Below are 27598 nucleotides of genomic sequence, written 5' to 3'. Positions count from 1 at the left end.
TGTGAGGCAGTCTTTGCTGCTCATTGATCCCCTGCTGTTTACCCCATTTTCCACCTCAATCACCTGCAGTCTGCCAGCACATCAAGTACTTTTTGAGTGCAGATCACTCATTGCCGCCTATCATCCGCCATTTGCCCGTTTGCCTGCCTCTTGTCTTCCTGTCGCCTGCCTTTTACCTACCCCATTGCCCACTGCCCGAGGTCCACCTGCTGACAGTCTACCGGGAGCCCGCAGACTGCCTGCAGACCACCAGTGGGTCACCAGCTGCCTGCTTTTGCCTGGAAGTCCAGTGTCACAGTACCTGCAGGTTTGGTTACATGAGATTGTTGCCATTTGGGGAGGACAAGTAGGACCTGCAGGATCCTGGGACTGACCGACCATGCCCCACCTCCAGGACCCCCAACCCAACCAAACACACCCCACATGGACTCGGCACCCACACCCTGCACTGCAGCTCCCCATTTACCAACATGTTTGGAAGCCAGTGCAGCCATCTGAGATTATCTGCAAGTGGAAACAGTCATTTTACATGGGGCCAGTCCCATCCTGAGAAACCTGCTGGAGACAGGGAGCTCATTGTCAGCTACCTCTCTTGCATCAGGCTACTGAAGACTGGGAGGTTTGAATAGTATATAATTGTTAGAGTGTAGAATTTTTCTTTCTCCTTTTTGAAAATTTTAAAGTTTTTATTTCTTTATTTTCTTGCTGTCTCTATTTTCCTTTTGTTTACCAGTTTCCTCAGAGTCTTTCTTCCTTTTCTCATGCTAACAAACAACTTCTTTTAATTCCACTTTCACTCTTCCTACAATCTAGTACTTCTATATACTCTTTTCTTTTTCCATTAACAATTACATTCCACACCCCTCCTCATCCTCTTTGTCCACCATTAGAAACTTTAGACCTCATTACGAATCTATTGGTTATACTGTAGATAATAATTGAACTCATCCTCTCTGTTTATTATGACAATATTGTTAATGTCTTCATAGAGGCTATTTGGTTTAGGGCACATATTGTCTGTACTGGGTGCTGCTAATATTGATCTCCCCCTTAAAAAAAGGTTTTGGAAACCTGTAGGGTCACCATATGCCTATAGGAAGGAAACTGCAATACCCCAGATCTGCATCTGCACTGCTAGAGGGGAATACACGTGATCAGCATGAACATCCATGTACCTCAAACAAATCCTTCTCAATTCCAGAAATCAAATAGATCACAACACAATAATTCTGGGTGACTTTAACATACCACTGTCAGAATGCATGAGAAAATGCTTTCGCCTCCAGAGTCCTATCAATAGAGTGTGTTAGCTAACTTTGGATTTTTACCAATGGAAAGAAAACAGTCTTTCATCTACAGTTTAATTTACATTTCTCTTTTTTAATGAGTGAAGTTAACTATCTTGTTGTTTATCAATAGCAAATTTTATTTCCTTTTTCTATGTTTTGAAGGGATTATGATTGTGCCAATTTACATGTTAGGAAGGATAGCTCTTTGTGATATGAGTTGTAAATATGTCCCTGAATTGTCTTTTTTTTAAAAAAAATTTGTTTGATGCTTCTTTTCATTAAAAAATTGATTTTTATGTAACAAAAAGTACCAGTGAAATAATTTATGACTTGAGGATTTTGAGTCATGAAATGTTAGATAGTTCTTGCTAACTCTGGATTTGCAGGGAAAAATTTTTCAAATCTTCTTCTTATTTAATGGTTGTGTTATTTAAAAAATATCTTTGGTACATATGGAATTTATCATGGTATATGAGGTAAGGTGGGGAATATTACTTTACTTATAACATTTATTGACTACTCTTTCCCAGTGATTTGAGATGAGATCCTCTTTATACATTCAATTTCAATATGTATCTGAGTATACTTACATCTGGGCATTCTGTTTTGCTAATAACCCAGTATGATACTCTTAAATTATTTAGACTTTTAAAAATGCCTTAGTGTGTGTTAGTGCTGGTCCCACTTCTATGATTATTTTTTCACTAAATTTAGCCTCAGGTGATATAGCTTAAAAGTGTCATATTTTCATTGAGATTGTTATATTTACAAATTAATTTACACAATAATATGGTCCTTCTATTTGTAGAAAGTCTATTTTTTTGGCTTCAGTGCTATTTTAATTTTTATTTTTAATAGGTCTCACATTTTCATTGACACATTAATATAATTTTTGTTACTGTTATATATGAAATCTTTTCTTCCATTAACTCTTCCAAAAGATTGTTTGAATATATGTAAACTATTGATTTTTGTATGTTGATTTTGTATTTGGTAACCTAATTGAGCTATCTTACTGTTTGCAGTACCTGTTAATAAAATATTTCAAATGTAAAAATGAAAAAAAAAAAAAAAAGAAATCAAGGTGCTCTTCTCACTTTAAAGATGAGGATAATATCCAGCCTCAAACAGGTACCCTGCAACCTGTATGCAATGACAAATGAAAAAAAGAAAATTACCTGATCCTGCATTAAAAGCATTAAATGAAAAATTCTTGGTTTTACAACTTAAATTACCATCATGGAAATGTGATAATAAGTTACAAAAACAAAGACAGTTGAGGATCCTACACATTGATGAGATAATTGGGGGAAAAGACAAAAAGTCAGGAAACCATGTAAACAACAAGGCACAGATTATTAAAAGCATGTAAACAGTTAAAATCAATAGCTCTTTGTGACTTTATCCTTCAAACTGAGCTACCAGGCTATGTTATTTTAGTTCTGTGGGTCTCTCCCTCTTACACATCCTGCCAAATAGACTCCGAAGTGATTTATTTCCCCAGAAGTATTGGCAATGTGTTGCCACAGTGGTGAAAGCATTAATCTAGACTGAGTTGAGCACTTTAGTCAACAGTGGTTGAACCAATGGAGTCTAGAGCTGGGATACAGGGATGACAGGTCAATGTAAGAAACTTGAAAAGTGGGAAAACATGGAAGGAAAAGCTATGTCCTCTATGAAGAGTAACTTTTACTTAATAATAAAGATGTAGCTAATTAATCTGTGAGAGCTGATAATGGCTAGGAATGATGACATGACACAGAACAGGACTAAGGTCAATGGCTAAAGATGGTTGAGCACATCTGTAATAGTAACAATCACAGCTGGGTGTATGCGGGTTGCCCACATGCTTGCTTAACACAGTGAGAGCATGGATAGGTTATTGATGGAGAACAAAGTAGCAGCGTACACCCAATACTTTCTGGCTTGTACAGGATTGATTGGGAGGTTGCTGAAAGAATTCAGAAGAATGGAAAACACTGGTGGAAGGAGATGGTTGTCAGTTTTGTGGTTTGGAAGTAGCTTTGGAAACCAAGGAAGTAATGACTGAGTGTCTGGTCTGTATCACAGAGGGGGTTTCTGAGAAAGGAAGGCATCTCTCCTGGTGGGCTTCACATTGTTGACTTATAAAATTTTGTAAAATTAAGTAGGAAAAAGAAGTTCTTCATAAAGAACTGATAACAGAGGAGAGAATGCTGCTGTGTTTTGTGAGAGGAAGATTCCAAAGTGATAGGAAAATAATTATAGAGAGAAAATCTCAAACAACTGAGAATCAAAACCAAAGAAAATTTAAGGAAAAATGTATCTTGGGTCCAGAAGGTGACAGATACTGAATCCAGCCACTTTCCTTTTCATTTCCCTAAGTGGGAAGTGGTGTTTGATGAGTGTGTTTTAGATCCCTTGTCCAGATTCCACTTTCCTCTGCTGCTGTTGTTGCTCTTTCTCCCTCAAGTAGTGTTGTGATTCTTAATCTCACCACTTTTATGATATCACTGCTCTAATGATGCCATGAAAACTATGGATACTCTCACTAGGTCAAGAAAAACAGGTATTTGATATGGAAACTATTGAAGGCAATCGAACAGATTCTTAAAGTATATCTTTACTGCAAACACTGTAAATTTATGTTCCAGATCATTAACTTATTCCAATCTGTATCATTCTTGATGTTTCCCAAGTGTGCTGTGCAGTATCTGCATATTACGAAGTATCATTCCTACTTTGATAACAAAGCAACAAATCAGTAATATTAGCCAGGCAGTGTGCTATCATCAGATTTCTTATTTGCACTCATTCATCAAAGTATATTTGTACTATCAGAATTATTGTTTAATCTGTATTTTGTATGTATTGTCATTTCTGAAACAAATCTGTAGGCAGGTTGATTTTGGAGCTAGTATCCTCAGCTTCCTGAGATGCCACAGATATTGATGCCTTTGATCCAGTACAACATTACCTGCCCCAAAGCTTTCCTCCATGCTCTCAGGGTTCATTGATTTCCTTTTCATTTCTGAAGGCAGTTTATTTTGATTTAGTACCCTCCCTTTTCTTTTACTCTTTCAGCTAGTTTGATTTTCTTTTCTTTTTATGAGGCCACAGACTTTGAAAAATATTATTTTTGGTATAGGTATAATCACATATCAACACCTTTGAGTGAAATCTATCAATCCAAGACACTCCCCTTCCAATTCCACTATTGGTTGTTTTAATGCCTGAAAGTATCCATGATAAGCTGATTCTAAAATTTTGAAGGACAATTGATGCTTTCACATTGAAATCTGACAGGATTAGAGGAAAATTGGGCAAGTCATAATTAGTACCATGGAAGTCCATATTAAGGATCATGAAGAAAAGTAATGTACATGAGAATTAGATTACATATTTCTCCTGAGTAATGTGTCTGAATAATCATTTGATAGGAAGGGAAAACTACTGTTATTTATTCCAGGCAATTTGTATAAACTAAGATTCCCTCATCACAGCAAGGTGTACAATTCACCTTTTCATTCAGACTCCTTGTTTTAAATATTTATTGTAAAAATTTTTCCACTTGGACATGTATTTAGAGAATGGTATTATGACAGTACGTGCCTTCATCCCTGTTTGGCAGTTATCAACCAGTGGCCAGTTGTCATTCTTTTCAACACCCACAGTCTATTCCGCCTCAACAAAATTGAAGAGCAAATTCAATGCACAATATCCAGTCATGCCTTAAAACAAACACTAATGTATTATAGCACATACCCTGCTGTTCTCCTCCTCCCTAGACTTTTCATAATTTTGCCAGTCCATTTCTGCCCTTTTTTTTTTTTCATTTTTCTTTTAGTTCAGTTGCTCCGATGGATTGACTTTGCCAGAAGACATTCCATTAAAGGTCAGTGCTGCTTGCAACCAAGTCAAAGGGAGGAGACAGGCCAACAGCACCTCCTGCCCTGCCCCTCTTCCTCCACTTATTGCCCATGATGGCTACGGGTGAGGCCCTGGTGCATGTGAGGATTACTGTTCTGCAGCTCTGCCTGGGCACCTTGCTCTTCCTTTCTGGATGGGCCCAGATTGGGCACTGTCAACACCACAGCGCCCCAGAAGTAGTAACCCCCTTGAGGATAACTGGCACCAAGAGAGGCATGAGGCCCCCTGACTGGCTCTCCTACAGCCTGATCTTTGGAGGCCAGAGACACATCATCCACATGAAGGCCAAGAAACTTCTGGTGTCCAAACCCTTCTCTGTGTTCACCTACACAAACCAGGGTGCTTTGCTTAAGGACCACCCTTTTGTCCAGAGTGACTGCTACTATCATGGTTATGTGGAAGGGGATCCACAATCCCTGGTTGTTCTTAGCACCTGTTTGGGGGGCTTTCAAGGAATGCTAGAGATCCATGACACTCTTTATGAAATCGAACCCAAAAGACTTTCTGCCAGATTTGAACATCTGGTTTATAAGTTGCACAGAGAGAAGACACAATTCCCACCCATGAGATGTGGACTAACAGAAGAAGAAATAGGACGGCAACTGAAGCTTCAAAGGAGAGAGAATTCCATTCTGAGGCAAAGCAGCTATGAAGACTGGTGGACCCACACAAGGTTTCTTGAAACAGTTTTGGTTGTAGACTATGAGCGATTCCTTTATAAGAAAAGTAATGTCTCACTGGTGATAGAGGAAGTATTTGTCATTGTCAATCATGTACATTCCCTTTTAAGTAAATTGGATGTTGATTTGAGTTTACTTGGAATTGAGGTCTGGAATGAAAAGAACCTTGTCAGTGTGACTAATGACATATCTAGACTCCTGGATGATTTTTGCAGTTGGAAGAGAGCCAGCCTTGAATCTCGTATAAAACATGACCTTGTACATTTATTGGCAAAACAAGATTTTAGTATATATCTTGGCATATCATATATTGGAACTGTATGTGCACCTGGTTTTGGATGTGGAGTGGATCGTGTCATGGATGATGAACCATTTGAATTTTCACTTACCATAACACATGAGATTGGACATAATCTAGGTATATTCCATGATGCAGGAATATGTACATGTGGGCAGCCCCATTGCATGATGTCTAGAGAACCAACATATGGCACAAGATTCAGCAATTGCAGTTATGCTCATATGTGGGAAAACTTTCCATTTATGAACTGTATGCGGAATGCACCAAAACAAGAGAACATTTTCAGGGGGACTGGGTGTGGGAATGGTGTGGTTGAAGAAGGAGAGGAGTGTGACTGTGGATCCCTGGATTTGTGTACAAATCATCCATGTTGTTCAGAAAATTGCGCTCTGAAATTTGGGGCTGAATGTGCTTCTGGCCTTTGTTGTGAAGAATGCCTACTCCAGCCACCAGGTACAGTGTGTAGAGAGAAGGACAGTGAGTGTGATCTCCCAGAGTGGTGCAATGGCACTTCGCCCGAGTGTCCAGAAGATGTGTATGTGCAGGATGGGGTCCCTTGCATGGGTGGCGGCTACTGCCACGAGAAGAGATGCAATGCACGTGATGAACAGTGCAGACAGATCTTTGGCAAGGAATCCAGGAGTGCACGGGAGAGTTGCTACACAAAAATGAACAGCCGAGGTGACCGCTTTGGTAACTGTGGTCTCAGTGGTGACCACTATGTAAGGTGTAATACATCAGATTTCCTCTGTGGAAGAGTTCAGTGTGAGAATGTTGAAGAAATTCCTTCTCTGAGAGGTCACACTACTGTGCATTGGATTGACTTCAATGGTGTCACCTGCTGGGGTACTGACTATCATTTTGGGATGACGGTACCAGATATTGGTGACGTGAAAGATGGCACAGAATGTGGTACTGGACGTGTGTGCATCCACCGGAAGTGTGTCTCTATGTCCTTGTGGTCAAGTGATTGTTCACCAAAGACCTGTGATATGAAAGGAATCTGCAACAACAAACATCACTGCCATTGTGACCCTAACTGGGAGCCCCCCAACTGCATGAAAGAAGGCCATGGAGGGAGTGTTGACAGTGGCCCACCCCCTGGGAAAGTAGTAGTGAATGAAACTGTGCCAGAGAAGTTCCCTGCTCCACTTATTTTTTTATTTCCATTTTGTCTTTTGCTTTTGATATTGTTACTTTTGTTTTTGACAAGCATCTAATCAGCACCACCTAAGAAGAAAGAGGGATATGTGCAACCTTCACTTGAGATGGAACAGCTCAGTGTTCAAACTTACCCCTCACTTGACAAAGAAGAGCTCAATATTCAAACTTTACCTAAGACAGAAGAACAAAATTTTTGCATTTTCCAAAAATAATCCCAATCCTCAATGAAATATCCCATGCATTAAAATTATATTATCCTGGCAGTAGAAGTGTTCTTGCAAATGTTAGAAACCACTGAAACAAAGTTCCAGGGATCACTGCATCAGGATCATAAACATTCACCATTTAATACACGTAATTCCTAGCACATTCCTACTTTTCATTATTTCAAGCAATTTTGGTGGTTTGTTTTGTTATTTCTTCATGGTTACTGTACTGGGGATTGAATTTGGAGCCTTGCACTCCCTAGGCAAGCATTCTACCACCAAATACCCGCAACCCTAGTGGTGTATTTTTCATGGAAATAGTTCTTTGTGTTTCTTGAGCAAAGGCATTCTGCATGGATGGATCATGTGTGTCTCTGTTTGTGTCTGTTTGTATTCAGCATCTCTTAATTCCAAACCACCTTCCCTTTTCACTCTGCTGTCACACAGTGAGGAAACTCACAAATCTCACTTCTTTGCCAGTCCTAGCAGTTTCGGACCTTTGGGGAGCTAGAGGGAGACTGGATACCTGTGATTACTGCTTGAAGTTTGCATCAACATTGCTTGGGTTAGAGCTTTCATCTAGGCAACAGCAGTAGCTCTCTGTCTGCACATTATTCCTATGTATATTTAGTAACTTCCAAAAGCAAAAGTATCATCAGCCCCAGAGATACAGCAAAGACACCAAACAACTTACCCATGGAGTCCTGAGTTCTGGTTCTCTGAGTGCTTCTCCAGGTTCCACGGGTTCCAGAACCAAGACAGCTGTACCTCCCTCAGAGGGTGGGGTCCTAGAACCATAGAACCTATTCCAAAGCTCTGGGTTTGCACATCCCCAGCCTCTTCCTGTTGATCTCCAGTCCTAATGGTGACAGCTATGCCTTCTACTTACTAACTTGTGGTTGTCTCAGGGATGTGGTTTCTCATTTTGTGGATGAATTCTGAGTGATATAAGCTTAACTTTGGTGTGTGGGAGAACACAGGGAGGAGTCAGACATCAGAAGATTTGAATGTTTTCACCACTGCTCTTTACTCTCTTGGCAAAATGATCTAAACTTAGGGAGAATGTCTTTGCAAAATCTAAACAAGAAAACAGCACTGGCCACTCAACTCCTTTGCAACTTTGATTAAAAAATAGAAAGAAGAAGATATTTACAATTGTATGTAAGATGCAATAAGTCTTAGTAAGTTACATTTTCTCTGGATGAAAAGACCTGGAGAACTCGAATTAAACCTTAAAAACCATTCTTTGAGGTCATCAGAGAGCTGGGGAGGCAAGGAGGACACAAAGAACTGAGAGTTCCAACTGGAACACAATTCTGAAGTGAGTTGAGTATCGTTGACAGTGTTCTTTTCCCTGGAGCACAGTGGATGCTGGATGTGAATTGAGGATGAGGTTTGGCCCAGTCAGAGCACAGGAACTCTGTTGAGAAGCAGAGGAACTCCAGTCCTCTGAGTTACTTCCCAGGATGGCATTCATAAATTAGACATTTGTGGGACTTCAACTTGTAATCACTTTCCCCCCAAGGCCCATCTGCTAAATTTGAGGGCATCGTGAGATGTTGATGAGCTAGTCTGAAATTTCTAAAAGGCATATTTTCCTAAAACCATGTTATATTTTGACACAAGACACAGTAAAAGGTGTATTGTCTCAAAGCATATTTAGTTTCTTCATTAAGCCACTTACTGGATTCTGACTTTTCATTTTTCAAAAGGCTGAAGAGCTAGATTATGAATCTTTGGATGCTAGAGATTAATCCCCATATTCATTCAAAGCTGAACAGTGAGTGTCATATACACTCCCAAGTGAAAGTCTACCAGGCCCATATCTGAGCCATGCTGTATGGGAAAGATTAGTCCAAGATATATTAAAAGCTCACTCACTTCTGGCCTAGCTTAATCCATGATTTTTATATAATCAGCTCCTTAGTCCACCATCCCAACATAGGAAATGGGAAATCTGTAGTGAGCCACTTGGTGATTCAATGCACAATTACCAGCTTACAGCAAGATATTTCTATATTTGCTGTTATGGTTCAAATGTTTGTTCTAATACTCATGTGAAATTTCACTGCCACTGTAATTGTATTGGGAGTCGAGTCTAAGGTGTTTAGGCAGGGCCATCATGAAAGATTAAGGCCCTCATTATGGGAGTGGGTTAGTTTTCACAGGATTGCCTTTCTCATGAAAGCAAGCTCCTTCTTTCTCACGCATCTTCTCTTGTCCTTTCCATCTGCCATCATCAAATGATGCACCAGGAAGGCCCTATCACACGCACCCCTCAATCCACAATTTCATAGCCTCCACAACTATAAGTAATAAACTTATTTTCTCTATAAATTACCCAATGTGTAGTATCCTATTATAGCAGCAGAAAACAGCCTAAAATACATGCTAGGAGAAAAAAATGTGACTTGCTATTAAAGAGTTAAAAAAAAAGGAAGAAATAAAGAGAAGAGCAGACTTGCTCCTCATTCTTTTGGCTAAGATCAAGTGCAGTATGATTCAAACAGCAGAGCAAGAGTACATGAGTTATGACAATGACTGATACATTTTAAAATAAGAGAAAATGTACAAAATGTAAGAAAGAATGTAGAATATCCTCAGTGAATTGGAAACTAATTGATATTTTAGAACTAAAAATTATAAACATATTAAGAACTCAGTAGATGTGTTGAACAGTTGATTGGAAAGTCAGGTATACAGAATTACTTAAGTGGAAGACATAGACTTTCTGTAATCAATGTCATTTCCAACATGAGAATAACTCCCTCTGAGGAGGAAAGCATTAATCCTTCTTAAAGTCTTTTCTTCTTAACATTGAATGTTCTCAACTAAATTTCTATAACATGAATCTTTTGTGGACACATCATATCCAACCCACAGCACTTAGTGTATTTGTTTTAATCTAATGCTCCATCACAATATTTATCTCTAACTTGTGAATTAAGAGATTTTTATTTCTGTATCTTTTAGCTGATACTTAAAATATTGCATACATTAATGGGGTACCATGTAATGTTTCAATATATGAATACACTGCATAACATTTAAATCATTTAATCTAATTCATTGTATAATTTAAAATCAGTTAAACATATTTATCCCCTAAAATATTTATCTTTTCTTTATGATATAAACTTTTAGAATCCTTTCTTCTATACTTTTAAAATATATAACACATTTTTGTTATCTATAATCATTCTATTGTGCCACAACACACCAGAAGTACTTACTCCTATGTAACAACTTAGTACTCCGTGATGACTTTTCTCCACGTGCCCATCCTCCACTTTTCTCATCTTCTACTAACTCCTGTTCACTCTAAACTTGTATAAAATCATCTTTTTTATAGTCCATATATGAATGTGGTCATGTGGTACTTGTCTAAAATTAAGAAATTGAAAATTTTAAATTGTATTTAGAACTGAATTTTAGATTGATGGAGGTACAAAGTGATATAAAGCAAGACCTTAGTAATTTAATTTGTACAACAATCTTTTCACTTATGTATGTCCTCACAATGTCTTAGAGAAATTAAATAAGCATTAGTATCCCCACTGGCCAGAACAAAGGAACTAAAATTAATTTAATCAAGGGATATTGTGCTCAAAAATCATATATTTAGTTAAGTTAGGAACTGGTAAGATAAATTTGTGCTTTTTACTGCATATCTGTATATAATTGTCTTTTTATTTCATGATTTTTCCCCCAAAATAGAATTTTAGAGGATATTGAAATGAAAACCTAACATAACTGCATTGCTGTCCAGGGTAGGCTGATGTCCCATTCAAGGTCAGCTAAGAGGTCTCTCTGCCTCTTTCTCTCCCCCCCCCCTCCCTTTCCAGGTAAAATCACAAAAGGATAAGTTTCCTCCAAAGCTTCTGAAGAAAATGCACAGTATCCTCACACACATAGTTTGATTTAATACTTGAGACTAGGACACAATCCACATCAGAGCTGGTAATTACAACTCTTCTGTATGATTGAGGAAAAGCCCCAGATATTCTCTTTCTGACTGAGTAAGCGTGCACTGACTTGTTACAAAGATGCTGGTGGACCAGACAATTCATCATTAAAATAGACTCTGCCTTTTTGTCTGTGATAAAGAAGGGAAAAAAATGACCACTTAATTTGCCAAAGGCCATCAATTCATGCCAATCCAAATTTAAAAGTAAACAGGTGGGAACTTTTAAAACACATTCTCTGAAGCATTCATTGCCTGAGGACAGTTAAGACACGTTACCAACTCACAACATTTTCAAAGATGGATTCTATCTAAGTCAGACAATTAAAATATATCAAAGTCAGGCAAAACAAGGAATCGATTCTCCCTCTTCCTTTTCCTCAGCAGAGGGGTAACTGACATTTTTTACTATTTGATCTCAAAGAATTTAATTTTCTAATGAGGTCACAGGGAAGTACTGGCAGGTGCAGACAGTAACGTTTTCCACATGAATATTTCAAGACCCAAGTTTTGCAACCTGGAATTCACAGCTCTATGTAATAAGTTTTTGCTAAGGGGAAATTGGAACTTAGGGTTGGTTTTTTTTTTTTTTTTTTTTTTTTTCCTCCAAATTTGGGCTAAAACTTTTGTATGAGTATGGCTAACTTTATGAATATATGATATAAATGGGTGACATGAAAAGGTTTCCATTCAGTATCTTAACAGCTCAAACTTCCTATCATTTTACCTTAATTAATTTCTTTGGGACTTAGAGTTTTCTTAATCATGTAACTTTACTGCTAGAACTCGAAACTGAACTTGCTTCCTTGAAATTAAACCTGCTTCCTTGAATTTCCCATCTAGGGTGTTTCACTTCATTTTGATGCTGACTCTAAGCCAATGACCCTTGAGAACAAGCAAGGGACTTGAAACAAGCATGGTTTCAAAGCAGCCAGGAGGCTATTCTCAGAAATTAGCCACAGGGAGTTGACAAAAGAGTTGAGTTAGGCTCCTATGAAGAGACTATTCTACTTGCAGGTAGGACTTCTTCTAGTTCCAACTTTTTAGACTAAAGTGACCCTTTCTCATTTGATGAAGGGTATGACACTTCTTCCTGGAGGTATACACAGAGACACATTTTAAAAATAGACGATAACTGACTTTAACATGTAGGATTGCAACCTCCTAGGATATCACACTCAGGCTAAGAAAAAATGTTGTGAAGTCAGTAATAAGGTAGCTTGAGAAAGCAACCACATTCCCTGTTAACATATTTACATCGTCTCATCTCTGTCATTTTGTCATGTCTATCAAATTCACAGAAGGTCAGTGGTTAAAAATGAAAAACAACATCACAGCTTAAAACACAGAAGAGTAAAGTAGATCAGCTGTACAGTTTTCCCAGGACTGAGGGAAATGATTGGTCAGCTGGGTAAGTAGCAATTTAAACAAACACTGACTTCTGTTTCACATGGGTCAGTCTCTTCATTAAAACATCACTCAGTGCCATCATATAGAAATATGTATTTGGAGCACATGTTTAGAGTTTTAGTCAAAAGCAGAGCCAAGCAGGTAGGACTGACTGGCAGCATAAATATACCCTTTATTTTCCAGCTTCACAGGGCAGAGAAGTCATTCTGAAGGTGCTTGAATGCATGGAGGCAAAAGATATGTGTAGAACCAGTCTAAATGAGAGCACAACACTCACCCCAGACAAATTGGTCTACACATCTTATCCCAAGTCTACTCAATTCTTTTTCACCTTCTCTGTCCCAGAATGCTTTTCTCTTTCTTTCTTAGCTGCAGAAAAGGATCTTTTAAAATTCTACTTTTTCAGAAAAGGCATTATCAACTACCTCTCATAGGGCTGATTTTCTTCTTTTAGAATTTGTCTACTGGTTTTATCTATAATTGATTTTTAATGTCTTACAGTCTGTTTGTCAGTTAGTTTTTCATCTTTGATACCAAAATACTTGACAAGAATAACTTAGAGAAAGAGTTTACTTTGGACTCACAGTTTCAGAGGTCTCAGTCCATGGCTGACCAACTCCATTGTTCTGGGTCTGGGGTGAGACAAAACATCATGGCAGAAGTGTGTGGCAGAGATAAACTTCTCAGCTCGTGGCAATCTGAAACTATAAAGAGAAAGAGTAGAAGGGGCCATGGACAGATATTGTTCAGGTTATGCCCCAAGTGACCAGTTTCCTCCAGCCATGCCATACCTGCCTACAATTACCACCCAGTGGTCCATTCAAATGATTAATCCATCAAGTGGATTAATCTATTGATGAGATTACGGTTCTTATATCTGATCATTTCACTTCTGAACATTGCCTAACACAAGAGCTTTTCAGAGGACATTAAAAATCCAAACCATAACGTCTCCTCAGTTGGGCTATGGGCTTGTTTGTGAAGTAGGATTATTTGTCTTTGAAAATTTCTTCTGTTCTATTGCATAGTACCCAGCCCGATTTTGTTCATTGTCTAAGTCAATATGTAATAGAAATATAAAGTAAGCCACATTTGCAAAACATTGAAAGAAGTACAAAGAAATAAATTAATTCTAATCATATCTAATCTTACTTAGCCCAATATATCCAAAACATTATTTCAACATGTAATCAGGGTAAAAAAAATATTGAGGTAGTTTTACATGATTTTCATTGTATCCAAGTCTTTGAAATCCAGTGTTTATTTTACATGTCAACAAATCTCAATTAGGGTGAGCCACACTCAAATGCTGGTGAGCCACACTCAAATGCTTACAAGCCACACATAGCTAGAGGCTACCATGTGGATGACATAGGTCTACATGATAAGTCAAAGAAAATGTACGAAGGTGTATGATGGAGACTTTCCATGATTTAAGGGGTTTAGTTGGATTCTAAAATTGATGAGAACATACCGTGAGTTTTTGTGAAGATTGCAATAACTTATGTTAACATATTGAGGGTAGAAATTAGGAAGGCGAATTTATAGAAATCAAGAGTTATTTCTGTGATAAAAAGTAAATGGAGGAATAGTAGCAGAAGTCTGTGATTGAGAGAATATAATAGAAGTAAAAGAAATAGTACACAATAAATCTAAAGCACTAAGCCTGAAGTACCAGGAGAATAGGAAGAAAGAAGGAAATAGGAGAAAGACAGTATAAGAAAGAAAGGAACTTGTTTTCAGACATCTAGTTTTTGGCAAGTTTATCTCACCAGAGACAAAATTTGGAGCAAAGATGAGACATGAAGTCTGATAAGACAGCTTTGGGGATCCATGCTATCAAGTTGGTTGAACTTTAGGAATGGATATCAGCTAAGATTGTGAATGTTGATGGAGATCAGAATGATTTCATTAAGAAGACCATAATTAGCAAGCAGAACAAAAAGTTCAGGATGATAGGAGGAAAACTAAGATATCATGGAAGCCAAGGTGGGAGGCCATATCTAGAAAGAAAAGAACAGAAAACAAGAGAGAATATGAGGCACATGAAAACTGAGAACAGTCCATTGAACATGGTTAGGGAAGAGATCTTTGGAGCAATTAGGTAGAACCTTTGTCAAAGCTGAAAGACAAAAGAGGTTTTACATTAGTTGAGTTCTTTTCTAAAGTCACAGGTTTTAGTCCTGAGAATCACAGGCTAACTGAAGATGTTTGGATTGAGAAAGTTAACTTTTTTTTTCTCCCAGCAGATACAGTCCCAGCAGGAATCCTGGCAGAAGGAAACAGAACCCAGCACAGTGTCGGTCAAATTCTGGGCGATTCTTGATTAATGGCCAATGTAAAGAAAACCCAGCAAGAAGCCAAGTGACAGGATGCAGGGAAATGAGCAAGGGAAGCAGTGTAGGACTGAAAACCATTGCAAAACCATTATTTGGTCTTAGTTAAAAGAGAAGCAGAAAAACACAAATTTGAAAGATAACTTGTCATCACAAGGACTTCTCGTACTTGTTCCAATCATTTATTCAACATTTCATTGCTTACCTTAAGGGATGGGCAAATGTGGAATGCGACCAATGGAAAGTTGCCTTTTCAACTATCAGATCAATATCCAGTGTCTAATCATTTGGGAAAAAATGGGGTATTTTAGCTTGAAGATAATAAAGTCACAAAACAGAACTAATAATAATCAACTCATTCAGTCTCGATACTTATAGCAAATCCTTTGTTGTGAACTTGATTTAGTTTGGGTTGTATTTGGCAAGTGTGGGAGGACAGGGTGTGGAATATATTCAACTACAACAGTCCCTTGAAATTCCCTGCAATTGCATAAACTCAGGAGTTCAGGTTTGTTTGTGAAATCCTCAGAAGACAACAATCTGGTTACTCCTGAAAAATGACTAAGTTGGATTTTCTGTTTCATTTCTAAGAAGGAACCTGGACAGATTTAAAAAAAAAAAAAAAAAAAGGTTTAATTTGTTTAAAAAATTTCACTTCTAAAATTTTTATTCCACTTTCTCTTATCTCCAGTAGCGCATGTTAGAGCTCGTAATAGATCTGTGGTCATCTTATTCTTTCTACACCTACCCAAAGTTTAAAAGCTGAGAAATTACCAAAGACGTAATCAATAATATCAAATAAGAAATGGAATATAGTAAGGCTAGTGTGTCAAAATACTCAGCAATCTTATTAGAAACTTGTTAGAAAGAACTTGCTAATTTTTGTTAAAAGATGAAATGCCTTTTATTGTTATGTGGACATACTTATGTTCTTGTCTCAGGAAATACCAAAATCAGATGCGCAGAATGGATAAACTCTAAGATTGGTATTCTGACAAAATCAGCAGTTTCTAAAAGTTGAATATATTTGTTTATCCCAAATTGTTGTGCTGCAACCTAATCACAGATTAAAACAGTGTATTTAAATAAAGGGAAAGTGTCTTACATTTTAAAATAGAAATTTCATTTTCTTTAAACCAAGTGAAAAATTTTAGAGCAGATCCTTTCCCTTGAAAATTAGATGAAGCACCTTGAGTGTTTTAGTTTTCACTCCTTTGTGCAATGCCTCCTAGCTGTGGGATTTAATTGGAATAGGGATTTGGTGTCAGTATCCACACCTGTAATTTTACTCAATGTTATTAATGAAAATTTGCATAAATAATCTGTTTTATACCTTGAAAATAAATTTACATTAGTAGAGTCTTCATCACTCAGAACATTTACTTGAATGTATAATTCCCTAGTAATCACAATGCCATTTAGGCCTGGGATTCCTTAATGGAATCCATGGATGAATAAGGGGTACATGAACTCTGAAGATAGTAATTGGGATTTCGTGCATGTACCATTTTCTGAGGTAAAGTTCCTTCCATACCATTTATTAGAGTCTTTTGGTAAAAAGTGCCTTAAAGAACTGTTTAGAGTATCACATTAAAAGTATGAATCTGGCACTATGCCAAATTTATTACTAGTTGATGAATAAAGCAACGTTACGTCAATATGAAGCAAAATAAGGTAGACCTATCTGCCAAACAAAAATAATAGTCTGTTCAATTCAGTGCCAGTGTTTTGTTTCATTTTGGATTAAAATTAACAAGTTTCACATTGCGACTTTAACCTTATCAGAGACTCAAAGTAAACAATAGCACAGTATGAGAGACCTTGATTGTGTAACTTCTGCTCTTGCTCTCTTGGATATCGCAAATGCCATTTTCTTAGAGACCCATTCCCAATAATCAAGCCCACCTACTCACGTTATTGGAGTTTTCAAAATACCAATCGCACATTACAAACTTTTATTTTCGTGGTGGAAGTAGTACTATTCGACAAACACAACCATCTAGGCTTCTATGTAACTATATTTTCTTATTTCCCAATTGTTCTCAGAATGAAAAGTAAACAGGGGACCAAGAAAAGTCCATTTACAAGAAACTTCGGAAATGCCCCTAAGGTTACGACCCCCAACGAAATGGAGAACTTCTCCTCCAGCCAAGGCTCTGCTTCCCAGGTCGGCGCCCACCCACCGGGAGCCAGGCGACTTCACGCCCACGTGTGCCAGCGCTGGGACCCAGACGATCCCAACTGCGCAGAGCCGGACGCCGCCCACCCGGAGGATTGGCCAGCTGCTGGACAGACCCGGCGGGAGGCGGGCTCCGGGTGGGGGGTCGGCGAGTGCGGGGGCTGGAGAAGGCGGTGCCCCTCCCCGCCCCTTGCCCCGCCCCCGGAGCAGCTACACAGAGGGACGCCCACGTGCCCAGCCCGCCTTGTGCAGCTCCTCTCCAGGCTCTCTACTCTGCGCGGATCAGCGAGGTGGCAGCCGCTCTTCCAGCCACTTCCAGCCCTGCGCGCAGACAAGCTCGCCCACCACCGGCCCCTCGGTTGGTCCAAGCGCAGCAGTAAGTTGCCAAGTCTGCCCCCACACGGAGAGGCGGCCTGGGCGCTGGGGGCCGGCGAGCAATAAGTGTGACGGGGGCTCCCAGGCCGCGTCCAGCTGCGCGCAGCTGCCCGGAGGCCGAGCTCCAGCAACTCTTAGAAGGAGATCCCGGGAGCTATGGGCTGAGGCTGCAGCTGCAGACCCTGCAGGGCTGCGCTCCGCGGTGCGCCTCTCCTTCTCCAGTCGCATCGGGCTCTGCAGCAGCTGCGCGAGTCCCGAGAGCTGGGAGAGAGCCTGACACCGGGACTCCATGGGGTCACTCTCGTTCCAGGGGACCCGGGTACCCCTTTCCGGAAAGGCAGGCCAAACCTGCCTCTGGAACTTCTGAGAGGTCCCAGAAGTAGCCTTCCACTCCTGCAGGGTTCTTGGTTTAAATTTGGAACGTGGCTTGGGTTGCTGGAAGCCTTTTCACATCCGGCTGGGGACCTAGTACGATAGGTAAAATGGCCCCTCCTGGTGTTTAAATTGGTATTTTAAAGTAAATGGGTGTAGTTTTAAACGTGTTTGAGATAAGGGGTATCTTTTAAGCCCATTTCGTGAAGCTTTCAGTATTGATTTGGAAATTCACATCTTGAGCTTAGGGAATCATACTAAGCCTGTCGCCCCAGAACGTCGGTTCAACCAGGGAATATTCCACTTTCAGTGTTCACGTATATCCAGTCTATGGAATAAGGTAACACAAATGCTACCGTACTATATCAAAGAAATACATTTTGCAAAAGTCACAGTCATACAAGACTCTGTAAGTGGAAACGACCAAGATTTCAAGAGTAAAGTTCATTCTATTCAAACTTTAAAACGTTTATGCAAAACTTTAAAAGAGGGTTTTAGGTGACTCATTTTGAACTGATAAGACTGACCTAGATGTTTGTATTGGGACTATCTTCAGATCTTACTGGAACAGAACTACCTGAATCCAGTAAGTGTATGTGGCCCCTGGCCTAATAATTTTTCATTCTTGCCTGAGCCAGTGTTTTAATTTTTTTTTTTTTCTCTTTCCTCCCTCAGTATTAAAATAATTATTTCCTCAGGAAAGTGAAACGTTTTATCTTTGTTGTCTTTCTCTAAACATATGCAGGAAAAAAGCATTCTGTTATATACTTTCTTATGGTTGCTTTGTGATATTAAATCCTTTTTCTTCTAACTTCACTGAAGCTTGACTGAAAATGATCTCTCAGTGCAGAGCATGAATCTTTTTTCTCCCTTTGCTAAAATGTTGCTAGTTGGCTACTCCAGGGTGACTCTGGGAGGCCATGTTATATATAAACGTATATATTGATTTTTCAAATTTCTATGTGCCTTAATTTGTGAATGTCATTTGCCTTAAAGCCATTTTAATCTTTTAGGGTATGCCAGACCTTGGAAACCAGACTAAAGCTATGTGGTATCTTCAGAGATTCTCTTTGCAGAATCCTCGACTTGTTTAGCATGTCATCATAGCTTCGATTCCAGAGTCTAAGGTCATTGTCAATGCACTTAGAGTTAGGAGTCTGTAAAAGGAGAATAGAAGCTGGGAGGAGAGACTTGGTAGCTGTGGTCATTTGAGAAGTCTGAGCATACCCTGGCGTTTTTCATCTTGTATTCCCATGTCTTTTTGCCATTTGAACACATGGGTCTGAAGAATTTTAAAGTTCATGTTTGTTCCACTACGAACATGCTCACCTTTGCAGAGTGACATTGCCTGGTCCCCATTTCTTCTTTTTTCATAGCTCATTGTTTGTCCTAACTGTTCTGTCCAGAAACGGAAACTGCATCAGTGGCCATTTCTTCTCTTTTTTGGCCCTACGTTTTCAAATGGTTCTTCCCTTGTAGATTTTCTCGGATGACTTCACTTATTTAGCCTAGTTAATGTCCTCCTTTCTGATTTGTTATATTTGTTTGCCCCCTGCCCTGTGTGTGTCTGTTCAGAGCCATCTGCTGGCTTTATTTTTGTGCCCTTCAGTGACCAACTTTCAAAAAAACAGAATTTTGAAAACACCCTCATATTGCTATTTGCTTCACTCTTTTCCCAAAATGGGTATGAACACATTGGTTTCGAAGACTAACTTCTTATTGCTTACTGGATTCCAAACATTTTGAACAAAAATAAAGTTTTCAGCTGAATATATTTCTGAATTTTTACTTTTGGTACGCATGCATCATTTGAGTGCTTTGCAATATGAATGAATACTTAAGGTTTCACTGAGGTGGTATCACTTGTTGCAAATGGCTTATAAAATGTGTTTAACTTATTCTAAACCTGTATGTAGTATTCAGATCCATGTAGATATAACCTTGAACAACAACAAAAAAACTCATAAATTATTCTTTTCATTGTCTTGTACTTTAGCAACACAGTGTGTCTCATAACACATTAGTGTATCTCTATGGTTGAACAAATGCCACCATCTGAACAATAATGTGTAGCTCCAGTCTTAGAGGTATTTAATAATTATTTTCACATCTGGGAAATTCTCTGTTGATGGAGAGTTAAAAAGCAGTTTTTAAAATTTTGTCATAACTATATAAAAATAATACCACTTCCCAAGAGGTTATGTTGGAACTGTGTGCCATCAGAAAGCAAGCCATTAATGCATCTCATCTACAAGGTTATTTACAAAGATGATACCACTGTTTCATCATTAAAAGCACATGTGCTTAGCATTTTTGTTTGACTGCTAATAACAAATTTATCCCAACTTTTCTTTATTTTCCTGTTACTTGTCTTTCTGGCTGTTTTAGAAGTGGTTGTAGTAGCTGTGGAAATGTGGATGCCATTTTGACAAAACTAAAACAAATGGGGATTCATTTCCCTCAGGCACCAGCTAGTCAAAATGATCACAGCCTATGATTCATCTATTAATTTTTCTTGTCCAGCTTAGTAAACAGAACTGTTGTATGTTGATCTGTGGAAGCAAGGAGTATGCTGTTGCTTTTGACATGCTTATAGACTCTTAAACTTCAGGTATTTCTAAGAAAGACCTCTACTGCCATTATGGTAACCTTCTCACAGGTAAGTATAATTAGTATTGACTTAATAAAAGGTATGTGTGAATGTGGCTATTGCTTAAATGACTGGATTCAAATATGTGGATCACATCTCTTTTGTCCTTATTTAGGCTTAGTTTGGATCTCTGTCTTCAGACAGATCTGTGGTTCCCTATTTTTCTGGGTGTGTATTGATTGGACACATTGCTGAAAATCTTGGTTTTTCTTAACACAGAACTTTATTCACCCAAGATCAGATCATCTAGCTCAAGTATGTCATGTATTGGATTTTATTCCTTATTGGATTTTATCCCTTAAAAGTGAAAATGAAATAAAATATGAATCTATACCTGCACATCGTAGGAAAATAAAAAAAGTGCTGCAGTGTGCTAGCACCTCTGAATAAGGCAAATGAGATAAGAACTTTCCATGACCTTTCTTCCAGGAGTTTAAAAAAAAAAAAAAAAAAGGCACTGTTATATTCATTTTTGGAATATTTGGTGAATAATACACAACAAAGAATTTTTATGTCCTTTGTTGACTCTTAAACTAGTTTTTCCCACACTTGTGGGAGAAAGATCTCTCCTTAACCCATTTTGGCTTTATCAAGGCTCCCTATACATATAGTTGTATCAAATACAGTGCTGTCCTCCCCATCAAAGCTCACTTCTTTCTAGGGGAGACCTAGTGATCAGAATATAGAGCTTGCGGTCACTGGGGAGACCAAACAAGGCTGTGATCCAGATAACTTCATTTTGTACTGTACTGGTATCTACTCTAGGGGTCACATTTAAGATAAGTAGATTCCTCTGAAAAACAGATGTTTGTCTCTTCAGAACATCAAGTCATAAAGTAAAAATTAAAGCTCGCTTTTTACTGATTTTACTTCTCTGGGCAGAAAAATGTGAGAGTTGATACCTTGATCATGACAAAAACGATAGATTGTTTAACTAGGATCTTTTCTTGCCTTGTCTGTGATGTCTAGCCATATCATCTTGGTAAATGGTGACTGGCGGTAGCCACTAGTGGAATTAACAGTTAATTTATATGGAAAAAGTAATAATCTCTTTGCAATTTCCTCATTATTGGGCAGTGTTTCTGAATGCAATACCATTTCTGCTTTTTAAAAAATCCCATTAGAATTTTTAGAATTTGAAATATACTTGAGTGGCAGGACTCAGAGCTCATTTATGTATCACATGCAGTGTCTGTTTTACCAGAAAGTGGATTCTTTGTTACAATCTCCCAGCTCACCATTCATTCTGTATGGTTTTTCAAAGAAAGTATGCATTTAAGTGGAAACAACTGAATTTGATTTTTGCAAATTGTACCACTACTCATATGCAAAATTTATATAGTATTTAGTAATTGTGTGTGCAACCAAATTATTGAGTGACATTTTGATACTTTGGAATTCCCTTGGAATAGGAAATAGGACTTTGTAACTTTGATTCCAAGAATATCCTATGAAGTTGTCCATCATCAAAGTTTAGTTCATCCATCATGATGAATGAATGTGTGTTGTATGTGACTGTGATCTGGATCTACAGTCTGTAGAGAAGCACAGAATAAGTAGCTTGGTTCTTGTCTCTGGGTGTTGATATTGAGTAAAGGAAATAAGTCCACTTAGAGTTCAAGGAGAATAAACCATACAGAGAACTGAAGAGGAGAGGTAATAATCTATTGTAAACATTTTTCTAAAAATATGTCCTGTGTTCCTGAAAAAGACTAAATATTCAAACTTAGGTATTGTCATCATCAGTACTGTTATTCTTATTTTAAAACCACTACCAGTTGCTTTTTGGTGAAACTTGGGTCCTGAGGAATTGAGTTTTGTCTGAGCAGTTCTTTGCCAAAATTTGCATTGGGGGAGGACTAATCCTTATTAATGATTTAGCAGAATTTCTCATAATTTATTACCTCAGGGCTCTAGAAAATTGTATTTAACTGAAATTTTAACTCTTGAAAGATCCGAGAGAAAAGTTAAAATGTATAATGAGGTTACATTTTATTTAGTTGTTATTTTTATTACTTTGCGGTACTGGTGATTTTACCCATGGGAACTCTACCACTGAGCTACATCCTCAGCATTTTTGTTTTTTACTTTGAAAGAGGATCTCACACATAAAAAGTTGCAATCCTCCTGCCTCAGCCTCCTGAGTAGCTGGGATCACAGGTGTTGCTTCACTGTGTCCACCCAAGAGATTATGTTTTAGATGGAAATCACAAAGAATAAAATTCCAAAATTGCAATCAAATTAAGAATGTGAAATTAATTTCTTTCTGTAATTTGAATTGTTACACTAAGCAAGCTTGATTTTACACAAACTTAGTGAATTTACTACCCACAAATCCTGAGAAGCTTTCAGCTATCCCTTGTATTATTGCTGCTGCAGCAGGAGACCCTCTGAAGACCACCCAGAAAGCAGTCAGCATCTTCCAGTCTTGGCTTTCAGCTTGGCATGGACAAATTGTTGATGGTGGAAGACATTCTTGTCCATTCCATGTTCTAGGTAGAAGACATTCTTGTCCATTCCATGTTCGAGGGGAAAGAGTTCTTTGTTAGAAGGAAATGCATTCAGTTTAGTGACCTACCATTGGTTATTAGGTAAATATATATGTATATATTTATTTATATATATTTATATAAATATAAATTTATATAAATATATTTACCTATATTATATACATACTTAAACATATATATAATGTGTATATATACATATTATATATATACTTAAACATACATATATATTATATATGCACTTAAATATATACATACATATATATATATATATTTTTTTTTTTTTAAGAATATTTTCCTGTATCCTTCACTTCGTCTCAGACATAGCTCTTCTCTTGGAAACAGTGTAGTCATCCATGAAGAAATGAATGTGTACCACTGCCTCAACTTCCAGGTTTCTGGTTCTTTAAGAAAAATCTTGGTAATCATTCCTGAGATGGGGGCTTAATGGGGAGTACACAAGAAATTAATTTATGTTTCAGTGTACAAGGCAAATTATTTAAAGGAATGTTGGAGTGAGTTCATTTCTTCTAGTTGAAAAAACATCCCAAATATTTTGTTTAATGGCCCTTGGGTACTCAGAATTCCTTTCATCATGCTTGGCCACACACTGTTTTCTTGACATTGTTGGCTCATCAATGGCCAATAAATATCTGTCATTTTAGTTCTTGGGTTAGGTACCGGGTAAACATTCATTATATTATATTTTAAGTGACAATAAGATTTTAAATGGTCTTCCTCTAAATAAATCAGTGAATAAAATCTTCAAAATTCTTCTTCTTTGTGTTTTTCCTTCAAGTAAAGAATATTTTTATTGAGTAAATTTTCCCCTTTCCTTTAGAAGGATGGCTTTTTTCCAGATATGGATTTTTATCCCCCCCCCCCCGAAATTTACTGTATTTTCACTTCAACAATGTTCTTGGTCTCTTCAAATAAAGGGCACTTAGTATTTTTACATGGGGTCAATAGTTCAAAGGATGTTTGTAATTTACCCTAGGTATTTGTTCTGATAAAAATTCAAATAAAAAACTTCCTGACAGTTTGTATCAACTTGGATATGAATTTCTCTGGGAAAAACTCATTCCTAAAAATTTAGGCTACTCTGTATAGATTTTTTGTCTGCTTTAATGATCATATTAAACAACAGAGTTTTGAAAATCTTTTTTTTTCCATAAGGTGCTTTTTATTTCACAATTTATAATCTTGAATTGTAGTGATATTTAAAAATGTTTATGTAATTATAATTGGAAGTACAAATATTAATAGAATTGGTTTCCATTTGGGGATAAAATTGAGGTCATTTTGAGTTGCCAGAGTAACTTTATTGAATCTTTTTGTTACATTTCTAAACTAATTCCTTGGAGAATCCATGTATGTTCAGAATTATTTTCCTCCTAAATCCTCTTCCCTTTGGCATTTTTGTATATGACAGACAAATAATATAGACAAAATTACATTAACAGTTCTGGAGAAGTTAAAGGTCACATTCTTGTTAGGTAGAATAGTTAATACTTACAATTTCAAGTCCATGCTGTTTGACTGTCTGAAATATAACTGCAGATCTTGAAGGACTGGGTAACTGGATCAAGTGGGAGAATTAAAGAGATTCAGGTTGAAAATGAATGAAATAATTTTCAGCAATCTTTTCTAATAATGTTAGGAAATACGTTTAGTTTAGTGACCTACTAATTCAGTTTAATTTATTACCTGAGCTTATGTAATTTCACCTGTACTTTGTGTCTGTAAGATAGGTCTATAAGATTCTTTGATGTTCAGAGACAGAGCTCTTCCTTTACCCTAATATGCTTGCCATTCTTTTTATATTTCTATTCCGTGAAATTAAAAAGAACCTAAGCTCACAGCAGCCGTACTGTATAGAAATGGCTTTCATGGTGTTTGGGGGATTATATAGATACTTTGTGATTCAATAGTGTATCTTCCCATCCACTCAGTTCACTTCCCCATAAAAAAAGAATGCACATAAAACTGCACCTCAACACCCAACAATTTTGTGTGAGACTTTTGGAAGTTTAAGATTCTGTAAATACCAACCAGTGGACAGCTATTGTTTTAAGATACCAGGATACAGGGTCATGATTGTGGCTCAGTGGTAGAGCACTTACCTAGCAGGCGTAAGGCACTGGGTTTGATCCTCAGCATCACATAAAAATAAATAAAATAAAGATGTTGTGTCCATCTACAACTAATTTTTTTTTAAATAACCAGTATAAAAACCTTGCAGTCAGAAGCCATTTCAACTCCTTGGAAAAATATTGTAGGAGAGAATTCTTTGGGGCAGGATGGGGGTCTTAGTCATGTATCCTTTCCTCTTGCTGATTTAAAATGGCTTTTGGTCTTCAGGGAAGGACTGAGAGTGTCTCTGGGGTAGGAGTGTCAGTGGAGGACACTCTGAAACAAAGAGCTGCACTGGTGATACTGGGATGACCGTTCTCATTTATACCACGTTAGAAGCAGTTCCTGACCTCAAAGGAACATTTTGGACTTTCATTTCCTGCATCATCATCTTTTCCTCCAAATTCTGAGACTCACAGATTTCAACATGTGCCTCTGGACGAGAAAGTAAATTTGATTCTGAGTTTTAGCCAAGATCATTTTGAGTATTTGTAAATGTATCAATAAACAGGAAGAAAAATAAGAATGTATAGGAATAGTCAATATCCTCTTTAAAGCTGAAACATCTTTAGAGTGATCATGAAATCCATTCTTGCTGCTTTGATGGATCTTGTGGAAATCTCTGGAAATTAATAAAGAGTAGAGTAAAACCAAAGAGGTCATGTACTAAAGCATCACTGTGGGCATTGTCCATTTTTAACCTGTAAACCTATGGCTTTCCATTTTCCTTTTGTGTTTGTGTGTGTGTGTGTGTGTGTGTGTGTGTTGCTGAGGATTGAACCCAGGGCCGTGTGCATGCGAGGCAAGCATTCCACAAACTGAGCTATATCCTCAGCCCTTTTCCTTGTTTTTAATAATGTGCTGAGTGAGTAATAATAAGGCAAAGTGAGGAATTTTAGAGTTGATTCTCTGCTGAAGTTCTTGCTTGATGCATGGTTAGGATTTGTAATGTTTTGTTGCCCCAAGGGGAAAATAAACCTTTAAAAAATGCATCACATTTAGTGGTTGTGTAGGTGGAGTAGGGCTTATGTGTGCACTATTCATCAAGAAAATAGCACAAAACACATTCACATGCCATTGAGGAACAATTGTGGGTGTTGATAAAATTTGTAGTACTAGAGCTATGAAAACATCAAGGCTGGTCCCTGTTTTAAACTCTTCTGAAACTGTAAGTATCACCTTTGAAACAAAATCACTTCTTCATTAGATGGTTGACGTGTGAATAAGGCCTGGTATCCTGGAAATAAGTTTAATTTTACTATTGTAAAAATGATGGGAACTAGGGAGTATTTGTCTAGCATGTCTAAGGTTTTGGGGAGTGAATCCCCAGCACTCTGGGGCATGGCATTTGGTTTCGAATTTCAAACTCTAAATAGTATATTTAAAACTGCCCTATGGGAACTTTCTAAAGCTTTGGAAGTGTTCAATTCTCATCTCCTTGACTGTGGAGAGTTTCCTAGTTCCTGGTACTACCTATATGCTGAGCACAATGCTAGATGCATTTGGAAGGAAAGTAAACTCCTGAGAATGACATTTTAGAGCTCTCTTTTTATAAGTTAAGAAGCTGAGGTCTATGGAGGTGTAAGTCAGCTGAGGTTAGATAGTGAGGGACCAGGTGAAAACTATAGTCCAAGCACTTTGACTTGGAAAACATCCTGATTTATACCGGGCCATTCTGCTTTTGTAAAAGAAAATCATAATAACTATAGTACACAGCCTATGTGGAATTTTATAAATAGGGATCAAAATACAATTTTAACTGAAAGGTTTTTATATTTAAAAATTTCTTGGAGCTCAATGTGTTTGGATAAGACATTTTAGTAGCATGACATTCTTAAGATAGGAATAATTTTATTAAGTGGCATACATTTATGAAAAATGAGCAAATATAGCCAATCTAAAACATAAAAGTATTGTAAATATAGGTTTTAAGCTATTTAAAGTCATTAGGATTTCAATCTTGTAAATGGTGCTTGTTTGGAGTGCTGTTGGGGTGTGTTAAAAAAGAAAGCTGTGTTGATTTTTACTTTTTTCTTATTTTCCTAGGTAACAGATGGTTTGCACTTAGTTCAGTGACCCAAACAGAAAATAAGCAGACTTTGCATAAAATTTCTGTTGATAAT

At 37.7% G+C, this 27598-nt stretch overlaps 2 protein-coding genes across 5 annotated transcripts in view; both read left to right on the top strand.

The window, feature by feature from the left end:
• Positions 1 to 5251: 5251 nt before the first annotated feature.
• LOC306662172 (disintegrin and metalloproteinase domain-containing protein 25-like) lies at positions 5252 to 15253 on the top strand (the record flags this gene model as incomplete). Its single annotated transcript, XM_079141730.1, has 2 exons — positions 5252 to 7288; positions 15173 to 15253. 2 exons carry the CDS (start codon positions 5252 to 5254, stop codon positions 15251 to 15253), a joined length of 2118 nt encoding a protein of 705 aa, XP_078997856.1.
• Positions 15254 to 17656: 2403 nt separating this feature from the next.
• SLC7A2 (solute carrier family 7 member 2) overlaps positions 17657 to 27598 on the top strand; it is a 70983-nt gene continuing 61041 nt past the window's right edge. Inside the window, exon 1 of one of the 4 annotated variants that reach the window (XM_079142743.1) lies at positions 17657 to 17814. The gene's annotated coding sequence lies outside the window, so the exon portion shown is untranslated. The other 3 variants (XM_079142742.1, XM_079142741.1, XM_079142740.1) reach the window with 3 other exon arrangements.

The sequence above is a fragment of the Sciurus vulgaris genome, assembly GCF_902686455.1.
Source record: "Sciurus vulgaris genome assembly, chromosome: 5".
Taxonomy (NCBI): domain Eukaryota; kingdom Metazoa; phylum Chordata; class Mammalia; order Rodentia; family Sciuridae; genus Sciurus; species Sciurus vulgaris.
This window is presented reverse-complemented; position numbering and strand designations above follow the sequence as displayed.